Consider the following 19,103-nt stretch of genomic DNA (forward strand, 5'->3'; position numbering starts at 1 on the left):
GCCTGACCTAGAAAAACAGTATAAAGCAAAAGTCACAGGCAGTCCACGCTGACAGCCCAGGAAGATAATACTCATGTGCCAACAGCAGACACACCTTTCCTTTTCATCCAATCCCATAGCTGGGACTAAGGGGCTTACCCCCGAACCTTGGGTTCCCTTTCCCCTGACAACATAAACAGCAAAGGAAAGAACACAACCCAACCCAATTTTACATGAGTTTTGATTTTCTTCCAACATTTCTGCATCCCTTCAGAAAAACAGAAGTCTCCAGAGCCTTGAGAATATTTAGATGGGGGAAGAAAGAACTGACTCAGAAGTAAATAAGAAACTGAGCTACCCTTTGTGTCCTCTCACAGTGACCTGATGGTTTTCTCCTAAATTTTCTAAATTATATGTTTCTAGCAGGCCACCTCCCTCTTTAGTTAATATGCTTGTGATTGCTGCTTTTCTCTTTCTTTTCTATTTCCTTTCCTTAAACAAAGGGGATAGATATTCCATTTAGTTTGGACCAATTCTTGTTTTTGATGATCTGTACTGGGCAGACTGGCCTGTTAGAAAATGTCTTAGGACAGCAGTATTTATGCAAACAGAAGCATTATGGGTTGCTTTGGGAACTTGTGTAGCCATGTCTGATTCTTTGTGGCCCCATTTAGGGTTTTCTTGGCAAAGATATCAAAATGATTTGTAATTTCTTTTTCCAGTTAATTTTACAGATAACTGTTACAGATACAGATACAGAAACTGAGGCAAGCAGGATTAAATGACTTGCCCAGGGTCACACTGTTAATAAATGTCCTAAGGCCAGATTTGAACTCAGAAAGACGAGTCTTCCTGAGTTCAGGCTCAGCACTCTTATCTACTGTGGCATCTTTGTGAATATCTGAGATGAAGTGCTGGTAAAATAGACAAACTTTTCCTTGACTTAGCATTTTATCTGTAGCTTAAAGTGAGTTCCCAGCGGGTTACCCAGTGGATGGAATTCTGGATCTGGAGTCAAGAAAACGTGAATTCAAATTCAGCTTCATATACTAACCAGCATTATAGTCCTAAGCAAGTCACTTTATTGCTGTTTGCAATTTCTTAAATTGTAAGATGAGGATAATAGCACCTAACCCTCCCAAGGTTGATATAAAGATCAAATGAGATAATATTTGTAAGGCACCTACCTAGTACAAGATAGGTATTTAAATATTTGTTTCCTCCCTTCATATTTTTGTAGATAAAAGAAATCTAAGGGACATTAGAGATGAAGAAAGTCACCAGAGATTCTTTCTACAATTGCTGAGCTCTGCTGGGAGTAGAGGAAGAGGAAAAACTTCAAAATTTTCTGCATCCACAACTTCATTGCTTCTGCTTTTGCCCTACATTGGCTGATCTAAAACATATTTCCTGATTTGCATGAGTATACTAGACTCTCGGTTCTATTTTGTTTCTATTACAGCTCTGGAGGATTATAGACCAATATTTCCTAATCCAAACTATACTGTAGCCCAGGAAAATACCTAATTCTCTATTCTATAATGTTTCCTTTCTATAGTTAAACGTCTTTTGCAAGAATAGAGAGAGTGAATGGGAAGCCAAGTAACTAGAAAGAAAAAAACACTGGAGTAGATGTTGCTATAAAATGTTCTTATTATTGTGGCCCCTCTCCCCAAGATTATCACTGTACACACACACACACACACACACACACACACACACAGAGTATTAATTTATCTCTGAACAGGAATAAGGACAATACACCTATACATATATACAAATACATATATCTATGTGGAATTATTGTGATTTTATCAATGATAGATCTCTCTTTACCAAAATAGGTAGAACACAATCAAATTAACTGAAGTTCCAAAAAATTGCCAAATGGTCACAAAGATTAAGTGACCTTCAGAGATACTGTCAGTCAGAATTTGAACTCAGATCTTGAGTCTTTCATTGCATCCTATAGATCAGTGATTCTCAAACTTTTGTTCTCAGTATCCATTAATACCATTAATGGGTAATATTTACAGATATTTATTATATTAGAAATAAAAACTAATTTTGAATTTGTAGAGCCTCTGAAAGGGTTGCAAAGATCCCCAGGATTCTCTGGACCACATGTTGAAAACCATTTTGGAGCAGGGTTTTTTTTTTAAGTCCTCCTTTACGTACTCAGCATTCATCACAATGCCTGGTAAAAGGTAGGTATTTATAAGACCTAATATGATATGATATAATATGATACCTAAATACCTATATTTTTGATATATATGCTTTCATGACTGACATGTCACATTTTTCCATGTGTGCTTCTTTGCTCTTTGTTGAGTTTATCTAGTATAAAACAGATTCCAGCTAAAATGTTACTGACTTTAATAATAAAGTATTTGATAGCTGAATAATTGAATGCCGTTTTCCTTTTCCATTTATTCAATAGCCACAGAAGATTCAGCCTGTGCTGAACCTGAGGTGACAGGAGCAGCCTCGGAGCTCAGTGAAGTCATGAAGCTGTGAGTCTGGCCAATCCAATAGATTTGTGATGATTTTGAGTCAGGATCAAGGCTGAGGGCAATCTCACAAGGTTCTATTTGGAGCCACATCTGAAGCTTGCCAACTTATGCATACTTGTTGATCTGAGACAAAGACTACAACTCTCCAGAGACTGGCTACATGCAAAATTTCTTTTGACATTCCCCAGATTTCCTGGGTTTATCTGAACTGAAAATGCCAGGACTTAGCCTCTTTCATCTACCTTGTCATGCTGCTTTTTGGAAACTGTCTAAATAGAATAAATGAACTTTTGGGAAGAAACTTTACAAGATTGGAATGAATTCTTATTTCAAACTTTACATTGAGTTAATATATGATTTGAGTTTCATTTTTCCTGAAATAAGAGAATTATTTATTGCCTTAGAATTGTCAAGACATTAGCAATATCTCATCCAATCTTGTCTTCTTTATGAGGAAACTGAATGAAGCCTAACTAATGAGGTGAAATGTTTCATTGCAAGGTACTATTGAACATAAACAGATATGATCAATTTCTTGTGATTGTAATCAGGCTGAAAGGGGTAAAAAAGGAGAGAAAAATCTGCTAACCAGCTGTTTACCTTCCAAGCAATATATTACTACTTTTTTATTTTTTAACTATTGACTAAAGGGAAGCAATGAAGCCATTTTGGAAGCAAAGAAATATCATGAAATAAATGTCAATTTACACAGTAACAATTGAGAAACAGTTTTTCTTTTTTATGATTTTGCCTACCCTCCACTTCCCAAAAAATATTGTGACATAACAGAAACAACTAAAGATGTCTGTAGTCAGAAGACTTTGGGTTCCTGACATGGTTATGCCAGAAATAAATTATGAGACCTTGAGCAATGCAGGAATTGGGTCTCAGTTTTCTTTTCTCAAAAATGAAGAGTTTAGGCTAAAAAAACCTCAAAGGACCTAACTTTCTTTAATTCTATACAAACTTCAGGGAACACATAAAAGAATAACTAAGAATAAACATAATATACACTTTAGAGTTTTATTATTTATTCATCTCTCATAAACAAAACCTGAGCAGTCTGTAATATGAATTGGTATTACATAGCACTAATACAATATATATGTATCAAGAATCTGAATAATATCTTATTAATATTCATACTTTTAGATCTCCATTAAGAATTGGTAGAATTAAATTTTTGCATGATTTTGCTTTTTCTGTCCAAATAGAAAATGAAAAAATAAATGTGTGACAGCAATGCAACCATGCTTATGCTCTTAAAGCAGGCTGAGTCTCTGAAGCTCAATTGAATCTAGGGATAGGCTGCCTAGGGTACAAGTAGTGTGACCCATTCAAAATATTTCTTAATGGCATTTGTAATTTTAAATGCCAGAAAATTCTACTCTCTGTGATCCACTGGTATCAAATCCTTTATGTCATGGTGTCATAAATCCTTTATGTCCCCTTTTACATAGGGGAAAGGGGAATAGGGGAAGGGGAAACAACCACAATTTTAAAACCTTATCTATGGCATTGCCCTATCTCTTGCCCTATCTCTTCTCAGAAATTCTAAGACTCATAAGAAACTAGATGCAAGGAATCTTAAAAACCATCTGTCTAGCCCAATAATTTTATAGGCAGAGAAGTGATTCAGAGAGGAATTTGTTCAAGATATACATACATACATACACACACACACACACACACACACACACACATATATATATATATATATATATATATATATATATATAATTATATATATAAAATTATATGAATGAAGTCCTGGCTAGCTAAAGTACCTTCCATCTCAGAGTCCAGACACCATCTCCTTCAGATGACATTTGTTTATTTTAAACTCCTCTAATTCAGTACCCCCCCCATACACATACACACACACACACACACACACACACCCCACTACACACAAAAACATATTACTAAGTAATTTTTCAAGGACATATAAGAAAGTCTCAAATCCTTACGCATTAATCTCCAGATAGTGCATTCCATATCGGCTCTCAATGATGTATTTTCCAGGGTTAGCGTGGACATTAATGGGCACATGATTTTTGTACCTATGGAATATCAGAAATGGTATTAAGTGCATGCTCAAATATGAATCTTTTGATGGTCAAAAGGACAAAGTTTAGAAGGGATTTATAAACAATAATAATAACAACAAAACAACTCTTTTGGCTCTACCCCCCAGAAGGCTCTCTGAGTAAAAAAAAAAATCATGTATTTTTAAATTAGAAGTTAAGTTTTTGTTGTTATATGACCCCATTGTATGATTTTTTGTGACCCCATTTGGGGTTTTCTTGGCAAAAATACTGGAGTGATTAGTCACCTCTTTCTCCAGCTCACTTTACAGATGAGAAAATTGAGGCAAACAGGGTTACATAACTTGGCCAGGATCATGCAGTCAGTCAATATCAGAGGTCATATTTGAGCTTGGGATGAGTAGTCTGATTGCAAGACCAGTGCTCTATCCACAGTACCCACCTAGCTGTCCCATGTTACCAATGCATTTGAAAAAAAATTGTAGGACTTTTATTGTCTCATCAAGGTAACATCTAAAAAATATATTGAGATTGTATACCTGATGAAGTTGTGAAGTTGTGTCAGTTGCCAATTAATTTACTATTTATTAAGTACCTATTGTGCTTAAGACAATAGAGACTTTGTTGTTGGGTGAATTTAAGATAAAAATTTCCTTGCTGCTAACATGATAGTGTATTATGACAAATTATTCTTAAGAATTAATTGATGAATAAATATTTACACAATTAAAAATGATTTATTAAACACCTACTATGTATTTATTTGTTGGGCGTGGTGTAGTGGGTAGAGTGCTGGGGCTGGAGTCAGAAAGATTCATCTTCCTTAGTTCAAATCTGGCCTCAGGCACTTACTTTAGCTATGTGGTCTTGGTCAATTCACTCTTTGCCTCAGTTTACTCATCTGTAAAATGAGCTGCAGGAGGAAATGGCCAATCACCCCAGTATCTTTGCCAAGAAAACCTTAAATGGAGTCACAAAGAGTTGGACATGACTGAAAATCAATTGAAAATAAGTATTGTAATCATTTATGATAATTTCATTGTTTAATGTTTGTATTAATCATTATAATAACTTATTAATAATATTGGATTATTGTCCAACACAATAACAACTTGCTTTTGAAGACTTCATAATCTAAAACACATAGAAGACTTCTGAATAAACACAAAAGATTTCCTCTTTCTCCTAGGCAGACATGGTCTGGCTAAAAAGAATCAAAATGATAGTACTAAAAAACTGCTTTTTGATCACCACTTTCGGCTAAGGTCTAAATTGTTCCTCTTAGGCACTGGAATAAGTAATGGTAGCCTTCAAATGGGCTTTTCCTTTTCTATATTTTCTGTACATAATATTTGACTTTCAAATGTGGAGGTTAAGTGATTCATATGTTATTCATAAGTTATTTCATAAATTATTCATACTTGTATCCTAATTCCGTTGGTTATCAATTTATTTAGTTCTTTGGGAATTTTGCAAACATCTCGATAAAATGAAAGGCTTAAGGGGGAGCAGCAACACCAGAGAGTTTACTTGGTGACATTCAACAAATTATTTCTCTTCTTTGGGCTTCAATTTCCTTATCTGTAAAATGAGGAGATTGAACTCAATGATCCCTGTATTCCCTTAACTAAAAGTCATAATTTTATAATATGGGAAAGTGAAAAGAGGGAATCAGAAGCAAGAGTGAGCTGGTGAATGATTAATAACCAGCCCTCTAGGGAGAAAATGTATATACAACACATGTTTAACTTTAATACGCATTATTAACATTTCTCTATCATTTTCTTGTCTAAATAACAAAACAATAAATCAAGCACTAATTTGTAATGTTTGCTAATTTCTAAGGTATAAATGTTCACACTGTAAAATTAGCAATCTGCTTGGGCAAACTGGTACAGATCACCTCTGGCAAACCTCTGAGTAGATTTGGGTTTTCATCTCAGCTCTTTTGTTGATTTGTTATATGATCTTGGACAAATCACTCCATCTTTCTGAGAAATAACTCTCTCTGCTACCCAAGGAGAGAGTTGAATAAGTTTATCTTAAAGTCCCCCTTTCCTCTTACATTCTATGATTTTATTTATCCATTGTCACAAAAAGAAACAGTAAGAGAGCCAGTCCCAACATAAACACAAATGCAGTACAGAATCAATTTCTCCAACTCAACTACTCTCTCTTCTTCTTGGGATTGTTGTGAGACTGAATAATAAATTGTGAACAAAATACTTTCAGTATCCTGGAAGAAAGACTATATAAATCCAAAGGCTAGTGATGGCTAATTTAGCATATGCAGAGAAACAAAAATTCTGGTTCATTATAGGTTAATGGGACAGCCGTTCTGTTTTGACTTATGTTGTTGAAAATCTTTCTTAAATATATTTTTATTTTACTGCCTCACTAGTTACAATAGATGTAGGTCAGATTATTTTTGAAGCCTAAAGATCTAATCCAATTCCAGGGTCATCCTGTTGAATGTGGGTTGTGATTATGTTGTACTATATATGTGTTGATGGCACAGGGGATGTGGGTAGTAACTGAACAACATACTCTGAAAATTATGAGGGGAGTTGTTTTTGTTTTGTTTTTGTTTTTGTTTGTTTTTACTTAATTCCTGATATCAGCTTATTTTCCTGTTTTTCTCATAAATAAAATTTAGTATGGTGGTGATTTGTGTGTGTGTGTGTGTGTGTGTGTGTGTGTGTGTTTGTGTGTGTACAGTTTACTGAGAATTCTATTTATTTAGGTCCCAGTTTTTGGTTATCCACAAGAAAGTATTTACTCTGATACATTTACCATGTAATTTAAAATCTGATATAATATACCTCTTGACTGCATATTAAAACTTGCTGGGCAGCAAGGCTAGCTACAAAACAAAATTTTTGGAAAAACAGAATCCTGATAAATCTTTTCTATAAGAAACAGGCTACCTATTAAAAGAATGAGCATACAAAAGAGAAAGCAAAATTGCTTCTCTGCTTTACTGGCCTGAGTTATATCATATGTAATAGAGGAATTCTCTGCCGTACTTTAGTTTTTTCAAGGGCTGGAATGTCAGTTCCTGTCGTCATCCCTTTGAATGAGGAAAAAATATAAATGGGTGGTTGGAACAAATAACCAAGTGATAACCACTTGGCCACTAATCCAAAATGGTGGTCAGCCTCTTAGAAAGTTTTAGCTTTTTCAGGAATTCTTAGTTTTTCACATTTTCTCACCAAAGGCCTTTCTTTTCTGTTTGACTTCATGATTTACTGCCATCCCCACAGATGGGATTTCCTGCCCTTTCAACTGTGATCACATGGAGAATCAAAGCTAATTTTAAAAACAAAAGAAAAAAACTCACACAAAAGAGGACGAAAGGCTCTGTGTCCTGAGTGTTTTTTCCTTAGATATAATATATTTTAAACTAATAGAAGTCAGAGGACCATTCATTTACACACTGCAGGGAATCTGTCAGGGAACATTTTACAGAGCAGTGGTGGGGTGGGTGTGGAAGTGATAAATTAAGCCAAGAATAGAAGGATTTTTATCTAATCTGTAATACTTATTGATAGAAAGAATACACCCCACAGTTGGTTATTTGTGGAAAGTGAAATTCTAAGCCAGCCCAGTCATTAGGAATGTTTGAGAGTAAACTGCCATTCTGGGGTTACATACCAAAAATTTCTTCAATCTCCCAAAAGAGTCCTGCTGTCCCAAGTCTTCCATATTTGTTTCATCCATAACATAATATTAATGAATGAACATAAGAATGTTTAAAAGGAAAACTTGAAAAGGCAGTTTATGCTGACCACAACCCAGTTCTTCATGGTTTATAAGAAGGTTTTTTTTAACCTAATTCATATTTCATAGAATCAGAATTAGAAGAAACTCTCTAGTCCAATTCCATCATATTGCAAATGAGGAAACTGAGGGACAGAAGCAATTTGTCCAAAAAGGAGCAAAGTAGACTAACCCTGATAACTAAATAAAAGCTTTCAGGCACAAAGAAGAGAATGAGATGAAGAGAATAAGATTCTACAGTCTTTCCCCACCCCCATCATCAGAGAATACCAGACAAACCATCTTTCAACTCAAATTAACAGATGTTGGAATTCCCCCAGCCCCCAATTTGATACTTCTTGTCATTAAACGCATGTACTAATTCTGTTCTCATGTTTGAGTGGGTAGCTGTTACTGACAAATCCTAATTCTCTAGGGGACACATGTCACATTAAAATATATTTTGGTACTAAATGAATAGCAATGATCTAAGAAGAATGTCAAAATATCTATTTGAAGGAAGTTATTATAAAATGTTAAGTAATTGCCTGTAATCCTATTTTTAAAATAATTATTTCTCTGGTGTGACAGAATTAGAAGTGAATTGGACAATACAGTTAATGACTGTAATATAGGAAAGAAATATAAGAGTAACAATTTCCAACTCCAATAGGACAGAATTTTTTCCTAAAGAGATGCTTTCTCTTTCAAAGATTGATATTCTTGTAATAGTCATATAATCATAGATTGTATCATTACTAGAGTTTGACATCAACTTCTTTTCCTTTTCTGTTTTCTTATGTCTTAAAGCTAACTGGAACTACCCCCATATTTGGAAAGAGAAAGAAAAGACTTAAGAATCCCCAGCCACATGTTTTAAACACTTTAATTAAGCCCATCCAGTACTACCAATTATCATCTTGGTGAGAAAATGTGCCATTACTTATAGAGTACAATCAAAATTTTTCCATTTATAAAAATTATTCAGACTTGCAAGCTCAGGAACCTGATTAGGTTTGACAATAGTATGCTTTTTAGATATCTTTAATAACATTTTTTCTTTATTTACAAAAACTTTTAGAATTACAACAGCTAGATGGTACAGTGGATAAAAAAAACAAACAAACAAAAAAAAAAAAACCCTGCATCAGATCCAGCCTCAGACATTTACTAGCTATGTGACTCTGAGCAATTCACTTTGCAGTTTACCTCAGTTTCCTCATCTGTAAAATGAGTTGAAGAAGGAATGGCAAACCATTCTTTGCCAACAAAACCCCAAATAGGGTCACAAAAAGTCAGATACAATTGAAATGACTGATGAACAACAAGAACATTAGAATCAAATGGGATCATCTTTTCCTCTCCTACCCCCTTTTACAGATTCAAGAAACTGAGGCTCAAAGGGAAGAAAGTATCCTTTCATTAAAGTAATGTCTCTCTTCATTTTTACTGACACCCATGTTACATTTGCATACACTCTCAGATTTTTGCAGTCAGGAAGAGGCCCGCCTAGATTTAACAATTTGTGGAGGACCCAGGACATACAGGTATCTAACAAAGACATATTTGATTATTCTGAAAGGGATACTTTTTTGCATTCCAATCAATCATACCTTCCATCTGGTCCTGAGGAATAATGGTTATTAGTTTCACTTAACAATTCCAGGGTAAGCCTTGGGCTTGATTGAAATAGATATGATGGGTAATGGATGATTGGCAAAAAAACAGCTGCTCTATAATTATGCCATCTGCTAAGACCATGGGGACACTAGAATTCTGATGATGCCTCGAGGAAGCTGTGAAAGTACCTTATTTAGGAAGGTCAACAATGCAAGCCCCACATGTTTGTGAAGTATGGCAGAGCATTTGGTGGGACTGGGTGATTAGGACCAGAATAGTTGCCACAAAATTTTATAAAGAGAGGAGCACTAAGCAGAAGCATGGTATTGCAGAGAGTCCACTGGATTGGAAACTCAAGTTCAGCATGCCTATATATTTATATTGATATCTATCCATCTAATGACACATTTGTCTATCTATATCTCATTGTTAGAATTAGATATTTATATATAGATATAGATATATTGTTGATATATATATATATATATATATATATATGTACTAGCTGTTAATTTTAGGAAAGTCACTCCCTCTAAATCAGGGGTCCTCAAACTTTTTAAATAGGGGGCCAGTTCACTGTCCCTCAGACTGTTGGAGGGCCAGACTATAGTTAAAACAAAAACTTTGTTTTGTGGGCCCTTAAATAAAGAAACTTCATAGCCCTGGGTGAGGGGGATAAATGTCCTCAGCTGCTGCATCTGGCCGCGGGCCATAGTTTGAGGACCCCTGCCTTAATTTCTTCATTTGTACAATGGAGATATTGGAAGTGTTCTTAGCTCTTGGGGATGCTAAAAGGAAAGCTTTTAAGACCTAAAGTGCTACCAAAAAATGAATTATTATTATCAATTATCTTTTCTGAGAACTGAATGGCATAATATTGGACAAGTCACTTGACCTCTGAAATTCTCATCTTTAAAGTTAGATAGTTGGACCAGATGAGAAATTGCTAAGGTCTCTTCTAGCTCAGATCAGAATTCTATGATTCACTGCACAACTAAGTACATTCATCTCATGTAGGTTCATAGCTCTTGGCCAAGGAATTTGGGATTTCAGAGGCCATCTGGTTCAACCTCCTAATTTTATAGATGAGAAAGCAGAAATCCAAGTACAAATTAAATAACTTGGCCCAAGAAACGCCAGCAGTAAGCATCAGCAGCAGGATTTGAACCCAGCTTCTCTGATGATAGACCAGTGCTCTTTCTATTGTACTATTCCCACCTCCAGACTAGGGGGATGGTCCTCTATTTCCTTCATCCCTTTATCTTTTCCTTGTCAGCCAAAGAGACCAGAAGCACGTGTTGAAAATCAAGAGGAACAGCAGCCCACAACCCAAAAAGGAAAGGTTTTTTTCCCTCAAAGAATAACAATGTGTTTAGATATTCTATCTTAATATAATTATTATATTAAGATAAGAATATCTTATAGATATTCTTATAAGAATAATAATTCTTATTATTATTGATATGTTAATTCCAAAGTGGACAGGCTTTCTTAAGAAAAGTAATATATTTTAAATCAGAGGGCCCGGTTTTAAATTATGCTTCTTTTGCCACAAAGATAAATTTGAGCTTTATGGGTCTGTTTCTTTATTGATGAAACAAGAAGCTTAGAATATATGAGCTCTAAGGTCACTTATGTCTCTAAATAGAATTATCCCTAAGATCCAGGAAAATACCTTGTAAAGTTTAATCGCCATAAACAATTTTGGTTTCTGAGAACAGAATATGTGACCTATCTCTTCTCTGAAGGGACAAGTCAGACACTATTTGTGCAGAAGACAACATGTTGTCAGGTTTGTTTGCTTTGTTGCAGAAAGGAAACGTGCATTTTAATTAATACCTAGTACGTGACAAATATCATTTCATTTGGTTCTCATAACAATCTTGGGTGGTGGATGTTGTTATGATTCCTATTTTATAGCTGAGGTAAATCAGATAGATTGAGGTAAAGTGACTTGCTCAGAGTCACACAGATAAGAAGTATCTGAGGTCAAATTTTGATCTTTATTTGAAGTCAGGACTTTTCAATTGTAGGCCCAGAGCTTTATTCATTGGGTCACCTACCTACCTGTTATGCTTAAATTCTATAATTAGTGATAAATGGTCAAAGGATATGAACAATTTTCAGATGGAGAAACTGAAACTATTTCTAGCCATATGAAAAGATGCTCCGATTCATTATTAATCAGAGAAATGCAAATTAAGACAACTCTGAGATACCACTACACACCTGTCAGATTGGCTAAGATGACAGGAAAAGATAATGACAAATGTTGGAGGGGATGTGGGAAAATTGGGACACTGATACATTGTTGGTGGAGTTGTAAATAGATCCAACCATTCTGGAGAACATCTGGAACTATGCTCAAAAAGTTATCAAACTGTGCATACCCTTTGATCCAGCAGTGTTTCTACTGGGTTTATATCCCAAAGAGATACTAACGAAGGGAAAGGGACCTGTATGTGCAAGAATGTTTGTGGCAGCCCTGTTAGTAGTGGCCAGAAACTGGAAAGTGAGTGGATGCCCATCAATTGGAGAATGGCTGAATAAATTATGGTATATGAATGTTATGGAATATTATTGGTTCTGTAAGAAATGATCAGCAGGATGAATACAGAAAGACCTGGAGAGACTACATGAACTGATGCTGAATGAAATATACTTCAAAAACAATACTGTATGAGGATCAATTCTGATGGACATGGCTCTTTTCAACACTGAGAGGATCCAAATCAGTTCCAATTGATCAATAATGAACAGAACCAGCTACACCCAGCAAAAGAACACTGGGAAATGAGTGTGGACCACAACATAGCATTTACACTCTTTCTGTTATTGTTTGCTTGCATTTTTGTTTTTCTTCCCAAGTTATTTTTAACCTTCTTTCTTGTACAACAAAGATAACTATATAAATATGTATATATATATATATATATATATTGTATTTAACATATACTTTAACATATTTAACAAGTATGGGACTATCTGCCATGTAGAGGAAGGGGTGAAGGGAAGGAAGGACAAAGTTGGAACAGAAGGTTTTGTAAGGGTCAATGTTGAAAAATTATCCATGTATATGTTTTGTCAATAAAAAGCTATAATAATAATAAAAAAAGAAAAATTGGTTTCTGCAATTACTATTCTTTCTTTGAAGAAAATAAAAGCATAATACCTGCCTAGAAAAAACTTAATTATTAACAAAAAACTTCACCTTCAAAATATTTTAATATTAAAACAACTAATACATAGCACGTGATATATGCTTGATTGATTCAGACCAGAACCACTGTAATTGAATTTGGAAATTCAAGTGTTAAATCAATCCTTATAAAGCTCAATTGAATATTTCCCCCAAAAATTCTATAATTAGGGAATGATCAAAGAATATATCAGAAAATAATTGTGGTTTTTCTTTTTAAAAGGTAATAATATATAAATGGGGTAAAGAAGAAAATCTTTTGTTAAGCATAAAATCTAAGTTTCCTTAACTATTTATTGTAGGGGAATGATATTTTACTGAAAAATGTATTTTATATACCTGTATTAAAATTATTTCAATTTTTTTAATGTTTCTAAAATGTCCACAGTCTAGGAAATCTAGGAATCCAATTCTAAGGAATCCAGGGAATTTGAAACTATACTTTATCATGGTTAGAATACATAATCAATTCTCAGGGGATTATTCACTTTTTTGATTTATCAGAAGAAAATATTTTTTTCAGATTTATTGATACAATCTATAATACTATTATAGAAATTACTTATTTTGTTGAAAATTGGCTCCTAATTTTGATTTTCTATGAGGTTTTCACATCAGTAGATAAGACCTATGAAAGCTAAAAATTTATCTATCATCCTAACTCAAGGGAAAATTCACAGAAGGTGCTAATCCCAACATGGAGTGGGCTGTAGGAATAAGCTAACAAGACATGATTGAGAAATTTCTAGACATAGATTTTTACTATGTGGCTACCAAAATAAAACATGTCCACCATGTTAGTCTCCTGCACAAGAACCTTCAATGGCTCCCTATTATCTATGGGATAACATAACTTTTTAATATTCAAGGCCCATTAAAATTTAGCTCTGACTTACTTCCTCAACTTTATTTCATATGACTTCTTTTCTATGTTCTAGTAAAACTAAAAAATTTTTCCCTGTATTTAATCTTGTCCCCTCATACCTAAGCATATTCACAAAGGTTTGGAAGATAATCCTTCTTATCAATCTGTTGAAATCTCACTGTTGTTCAAGGACCAAAATGGAAGCTTCCTTTTCTAAGAGACTTTCTCTGGTACCCAATCTAAAGGTGGCTCTCCCTTTTTATTTTTTTAAATTTACTCTATCTCCCTTTTTTCCCCAATCATCCAAAGAGCAAGACTTGGAGGCAAGAGAACTAGGTTCAGATACTAGTTCTGACACTAACTAGCTGTGTGACTTAATTGTATTCTTCATGTCTCTGAGACTGTTTCCTCATTTCTCAAGTTCGAATAATAATTTTTGATCTCCCATTTCATGGGGTTGTTGCAAGAATGTGTAATCCTATAAGACATATGCGGAAATTAATATTACTGTTACCCTGTATTAGTACAGCTAGGCATAGTGCATAGAGTTCTGAACTTGAAATAAGGAACACCTGAATTCAAATCCTGCCTCGAATATTTACAAACTGTGTAGACATAAACAAGACACAAACCCTCAGCCTCAGATTTCTCATCTGTAAAATGGGGATAATAATACTATCTCCCTGTTGGAGTTGTGACAATCAAATGAAAAAACATATATAAAGGTTTTTTAAACCTTAAAGCACAATATAAAAGCAAGCTATTATCATTATATTTATTTGTTGTGTATATTTTGTACCTCTTTCCCCTCAACTCCTCCCTATTGCAGCAAAAATACTAAGGTCAAAGACATTATGACTTTATTTCTTCAGACACTATATACTACACAAAATCTTGAATCTAATAGATATTTAGTAAATGTTTAATTGTATTGTTTGAAGGTCATGAGCCACATTTGTGTTCAAATGTGGATGAAATAAACATGCCAACTCTTAATGTGAAGGTTTAAGATGTCCACACCTCTATTAGACTTGATTCATATGGCTAAAAAAAGGTTGCCGATATTCTTATTCCTATAATGGTCTGGTGTGCCTGTCCTTGATTATTTCTAGATCTCTACCTCTATTTGAACTTAATTTGATTTTAACAGGCAAACTACATGGAATCTAAATGTAATTTAGTAAGGTCAGTCCCCATTGTTGCTTATTGTTTTCCAAAAAATAATAATCACATTTGTCCTTACTCAAATCTAAACATAGCTGATATGTTGCAAAAAGAGTTATAATCCATTTGAGGAATAGCCATTAGCAACATATCAACTCTGACAAAATATATAATCATGAAGATTATTTGGGACATAGCAAATGATTACTAGTGTCAATAATAGTGTGAAAGGACAACATACAGTAAGTCTATCGCTCTAAAATGATCCAAAAATACCCCATTCATGTATATATTTTAATCTTTTATGGTGCTGTTTATGTATGATAGAGGAAAGTTTTTTATTAGCAATAGTACACTTTTGAGACAAAAATGTACCAGAAGTCATGTCCTCATGACTTTTAATGAGAAAGACTAAAAAAATTTATGACTGAATGGTCTTTAATGTGGGGACCTAGTTTTCTACCTTCTTCATCCAAAAGTCTTTCTCTTCTCCCCTATTCCCTTCCACTGGAAAAACTTAATTTCCAACAACCAGAAAATTACTGTAATCTATACCAGATAAACTGAAAATTTGTCAGTTTCAATGAAAAATGGAAATCTTTTTGATTGTACACCTGGTTACCACAATGGATAAGGATGAGGCATGGGGAGAACTTGATTCTGATCATAGTTGGAATCTTTTATGAAGTAAGCCTGATGATTGAAAATAACTTTTGCCTTCAACTAGATGATGTCACTAAACATCTTATTTTTGATTGATCTTACTGTTATTTGTCTTGATAATTGTTAACTGACTTTGGTTCTTATTCTAAGTTTCAAGCTTATAAGATTAATGATGGTTTATATAAAAGTAAGAAAACAGCATATAACAATTATAGATGCTTTCATAAATGGATTTGCATGTATGTGTTGTGTTCATATATATAATTACAAATTGTTTCTTGAGAGGCAACCTTGGAAAACTAAAAAAAAAAAAAGAATGACTTCAAATTTCTTCATTCTTAGTGGTCAAAAGCATTGGCTATCATAGGAAAGAAAGGAAGAAATTCCACGGGTGAATATTCACTTTCATGTATCTTTTATTCTTTCAGCATGCATTGCTCTCCACATCACATGTGAGGCTAAAGGAAACACCACACAAAACATACAAGTCACCAATGTCAAAGGATTAAAAGAAAAAAGCTTCTTTTTAAATTGGCTTAATTCTTTCCAGAGCCTGCTATCTGTGGACAGAGTCCCATGGCCTGTTATAAGTCAGTTGGCAATCTAAGGCTCAGAAAGACATTACACAACTATGGAGGAACACTAGAGGGGATTTAAAAAGATCTTTTTCTTCTGTTGGGGGCAAAAAAAATTGATGATTTTGCTGACCCCTTTAATGAGTTATATTTTCAAACCTAATTATTTTCTGGTGCAATTGGGTGAGAAATGGCTCACAGGAGTAGACATGGGTAGCTATCTTTTATAAGATTTACATTTTTTAAAAAAGAAAAAACAGTGGAGTGGCGCGTCTAGTCAAAATGATTTTGTATTTGCAAACCTTGGCATGAAAGGGGAAAGAGATTTTTACTAGAGTTGTCAGGTTCTCTTCTATTCTGGTTGTGGCCATAGATTTTGATTTTATTTAAGAGATTATCATGATTTTGTATTTGCAAACCTTGGCATGAAAGGGGAAAGAGATTTTTACTAGAGTTGTCAGGTTCTCTTCTATTCTGGTTGTGGCCATAGATTTTGATTTTATTTAAGAGATTATCAATAACTTTCAATATTGTATTATGTAAGAAGGAAACAATGTCATCAATGTAAAAGCATTCTCTGTCTTGTATAAGATACATGGTCCAGCATCATAAACCTTCCTGACAATGCTTCATTGATTTTTTTCACACATTGGTAATCCAAATCGAGTCCATTGGTGGTAACAGCTAAATTAGAAGTCATGTATATTGTTGCTATCAATAATTCTTATAAAGGTACAACCTACCATGTGAGCCGTGGTTCTGGCCAGCCTGACACAGAGCAGTGTAATCTGACATTCTGTTTCTCCCAGACAGTGTGGGAACGAGGCTTGATGACAAACTCTGGAGCATGGAGGAGGCTATCTTCATTCAACTTTCTATGAAATTCCTCAGTCTCTTCTAACTGAAAAACATATGTTAACAAAACGATTCCAAAATCAAAATAGTCTATCTCCCTAAAAAAAGAATGATGAATAAAGTACAATTTTAAATCGTTGGAGTTTGATTTTCATTCTGAGTCTCAAGTTTGTTTTTAAAAGATCTATTGTAATTTTGGCAACCGGCTTTTATGAGGCTTTAAAGCCCATTAAGGTTTTCTTAACCCTAATCTAAGGCAAGGGATTCTCCCTCCCTTAAATGGATTTCTTAATACTCTTAACAATGTTTCAGAGTTTAACATGAGGTTGAGAAATGTTTAATTTGTTTCCTTTGATTTTCTATTTTGTCTTTACTCCTGCTTCTCTTAACCCCTGCAGAGTTTCATGTGTCACTTGAAAGAAATCTTGTATCTAAAATAAATTGCATGCATGTTCCCCCTTTGGCAACGTGACCTATTTGTCTGTTCTTACTGTTTTTCTCAGTGCCAAGCGTTCTGCCTTCTCCCGTATGGCCACTTTCCTTGATTTCTTCTCAAAAAGTTCCTCTTGCTGCGAAGATACCATAGACTGCTTAGTGGTGGTGATGCTTTCCCCAGTGGCCAAAAGATTTCTCCTGGCAACATAGGCAGCAGTTTCTTTCATTCTTTCCTCTTCTGTATCAGTAATTCTGTTGACATTTACCTGGCTAAAATTCAAGTTAAAAAAAATACAAGTCCAATGAATGAGTATACAAATCCCCAGTTTTGCCTTACATACCAAATTCCATATGCATATCACACAAAATACATAGATTGTTATTCACATTATGCAAAGATTTTTTCAACTTTCAAAGGGATATCAATATTATTGTTGTTTTTCAGTCCTGTTTGACTTTTTATGACCCCGTCTGGGAGTCTTCTTGGCAAAGATACTGGGGTAGTTTTCCATTTCATTCAGTTCATTTTACAGATAAGGAAACTGAGGCAAACAGGTTTAAGTGATTTGCCCAGGGTTATAGCTAGTAATAAGTATCTGAGGCTGAATTTGAACTCAAGGCTTCCTGACTTTCAGTCAGATGTTCTATCCACTGTGCCACCTAATTGTTCATATACCATTGACTTTGGCTAAAAGGTATGCTTCCTTGCTTTGTTTAAATATAATTTTATTTACATCCCTGTGTTCTAGAATATTACTGTTAGATAGCTAAATGGTGAAGTGGATAGAATGCTGAAACTGAAGTCAGAAAGACTTTTTGCATTCAAATCTGAACTCAGATTCTTACTAGCTGTGTGATCCTGGACAAGTATTTAACTTTCATTTCATTTGCTTCAGTTTCTTCATCTGAAAAATGAGAATAATAATAATCACCTCTCAGGGTTGTTTTGAGGATTAAATGATATAGTATTTATAAAGTACTTTGTAAAACTTAAAGTTCAATATAAATGCTCACTATTATTATTATTAGCAAATCTGCATTCAATTTGAAGACTAAACTCCTGATTCATAATTTGATAGAGATGGATTCTTAAAAACAAATTGCTACAATATTCAGAGCAATTACATGGAAAAATGAGTTACAGACTTTATGCTAACTAAATCAATCATGTGGTTCCACCTAACTCTCTGAGACAATAAAATGTGCACATTTTCAACTTAACAATTCTGTTGTATTTATTCATTTCCTTTTAGGAAACTGAATTAGCTTTGTAATAGCCAGTCTTGGTCATAGAGCCAGTCATGGAGAAGAGACAGTAAAAGGTATTCAGTCTATTGTAGAGGATGCTGAACTGTCTCCTGGAGGGAAAGATAGCACAATTTCTTAGAGGAAAAATTAACTAATGTTCCTAAATTATCAAGACGT

At 34.3% G+C, this 19,103-nt stretch overlaps 1 protein-coding gene across 2 annotated transcripts in view; it reads right to left on the reverse strand.

The window, feature by feature from the left end:
- Window positions 1–19,103, reverse strand: part of MYOM1 (myomesin 1) — a 153,800-nt gene that overhangs the window by 109,475 nt on the left and 25,222 nt on the right. For both annotated transcript variants that reach the window (XM_031946590.1, XM_031946591.1), the window contains exons 4-6: window positions 17,735–17,948; window positions 17,132–17,289; window positions 4,466–4,558 (exon numbers count right to left, since the gene is read on the reverse strand). In XM_031946590.1, coding sequence (XP_031802450.1) covers window positions 4,466–4,558; window positions 17,132–17,289; window positions 17,735–17,948 — 465 coding nt within the window. The remainder of the gene's footprint in view (window positions 1–4,465; window positions 4,559–17,131; window positions 17,290–17,734; window positions 17,949–19,103) is intronic.

Source organism: Sarcophilus harrisii, chromosome 1, assembly GCF_902635505.1.
Source record: "Sarcophilus harrisii chromosome 1, mSarHar1.11, whole genome shotgun sequence".
Taxonomy (NCBI): Eukaryota; Metazoa; Chordata; class Mammalia; order Dasyuromorphia; family Dasyuridae; genus Sarcophilus; species Sarcophilus harrisii.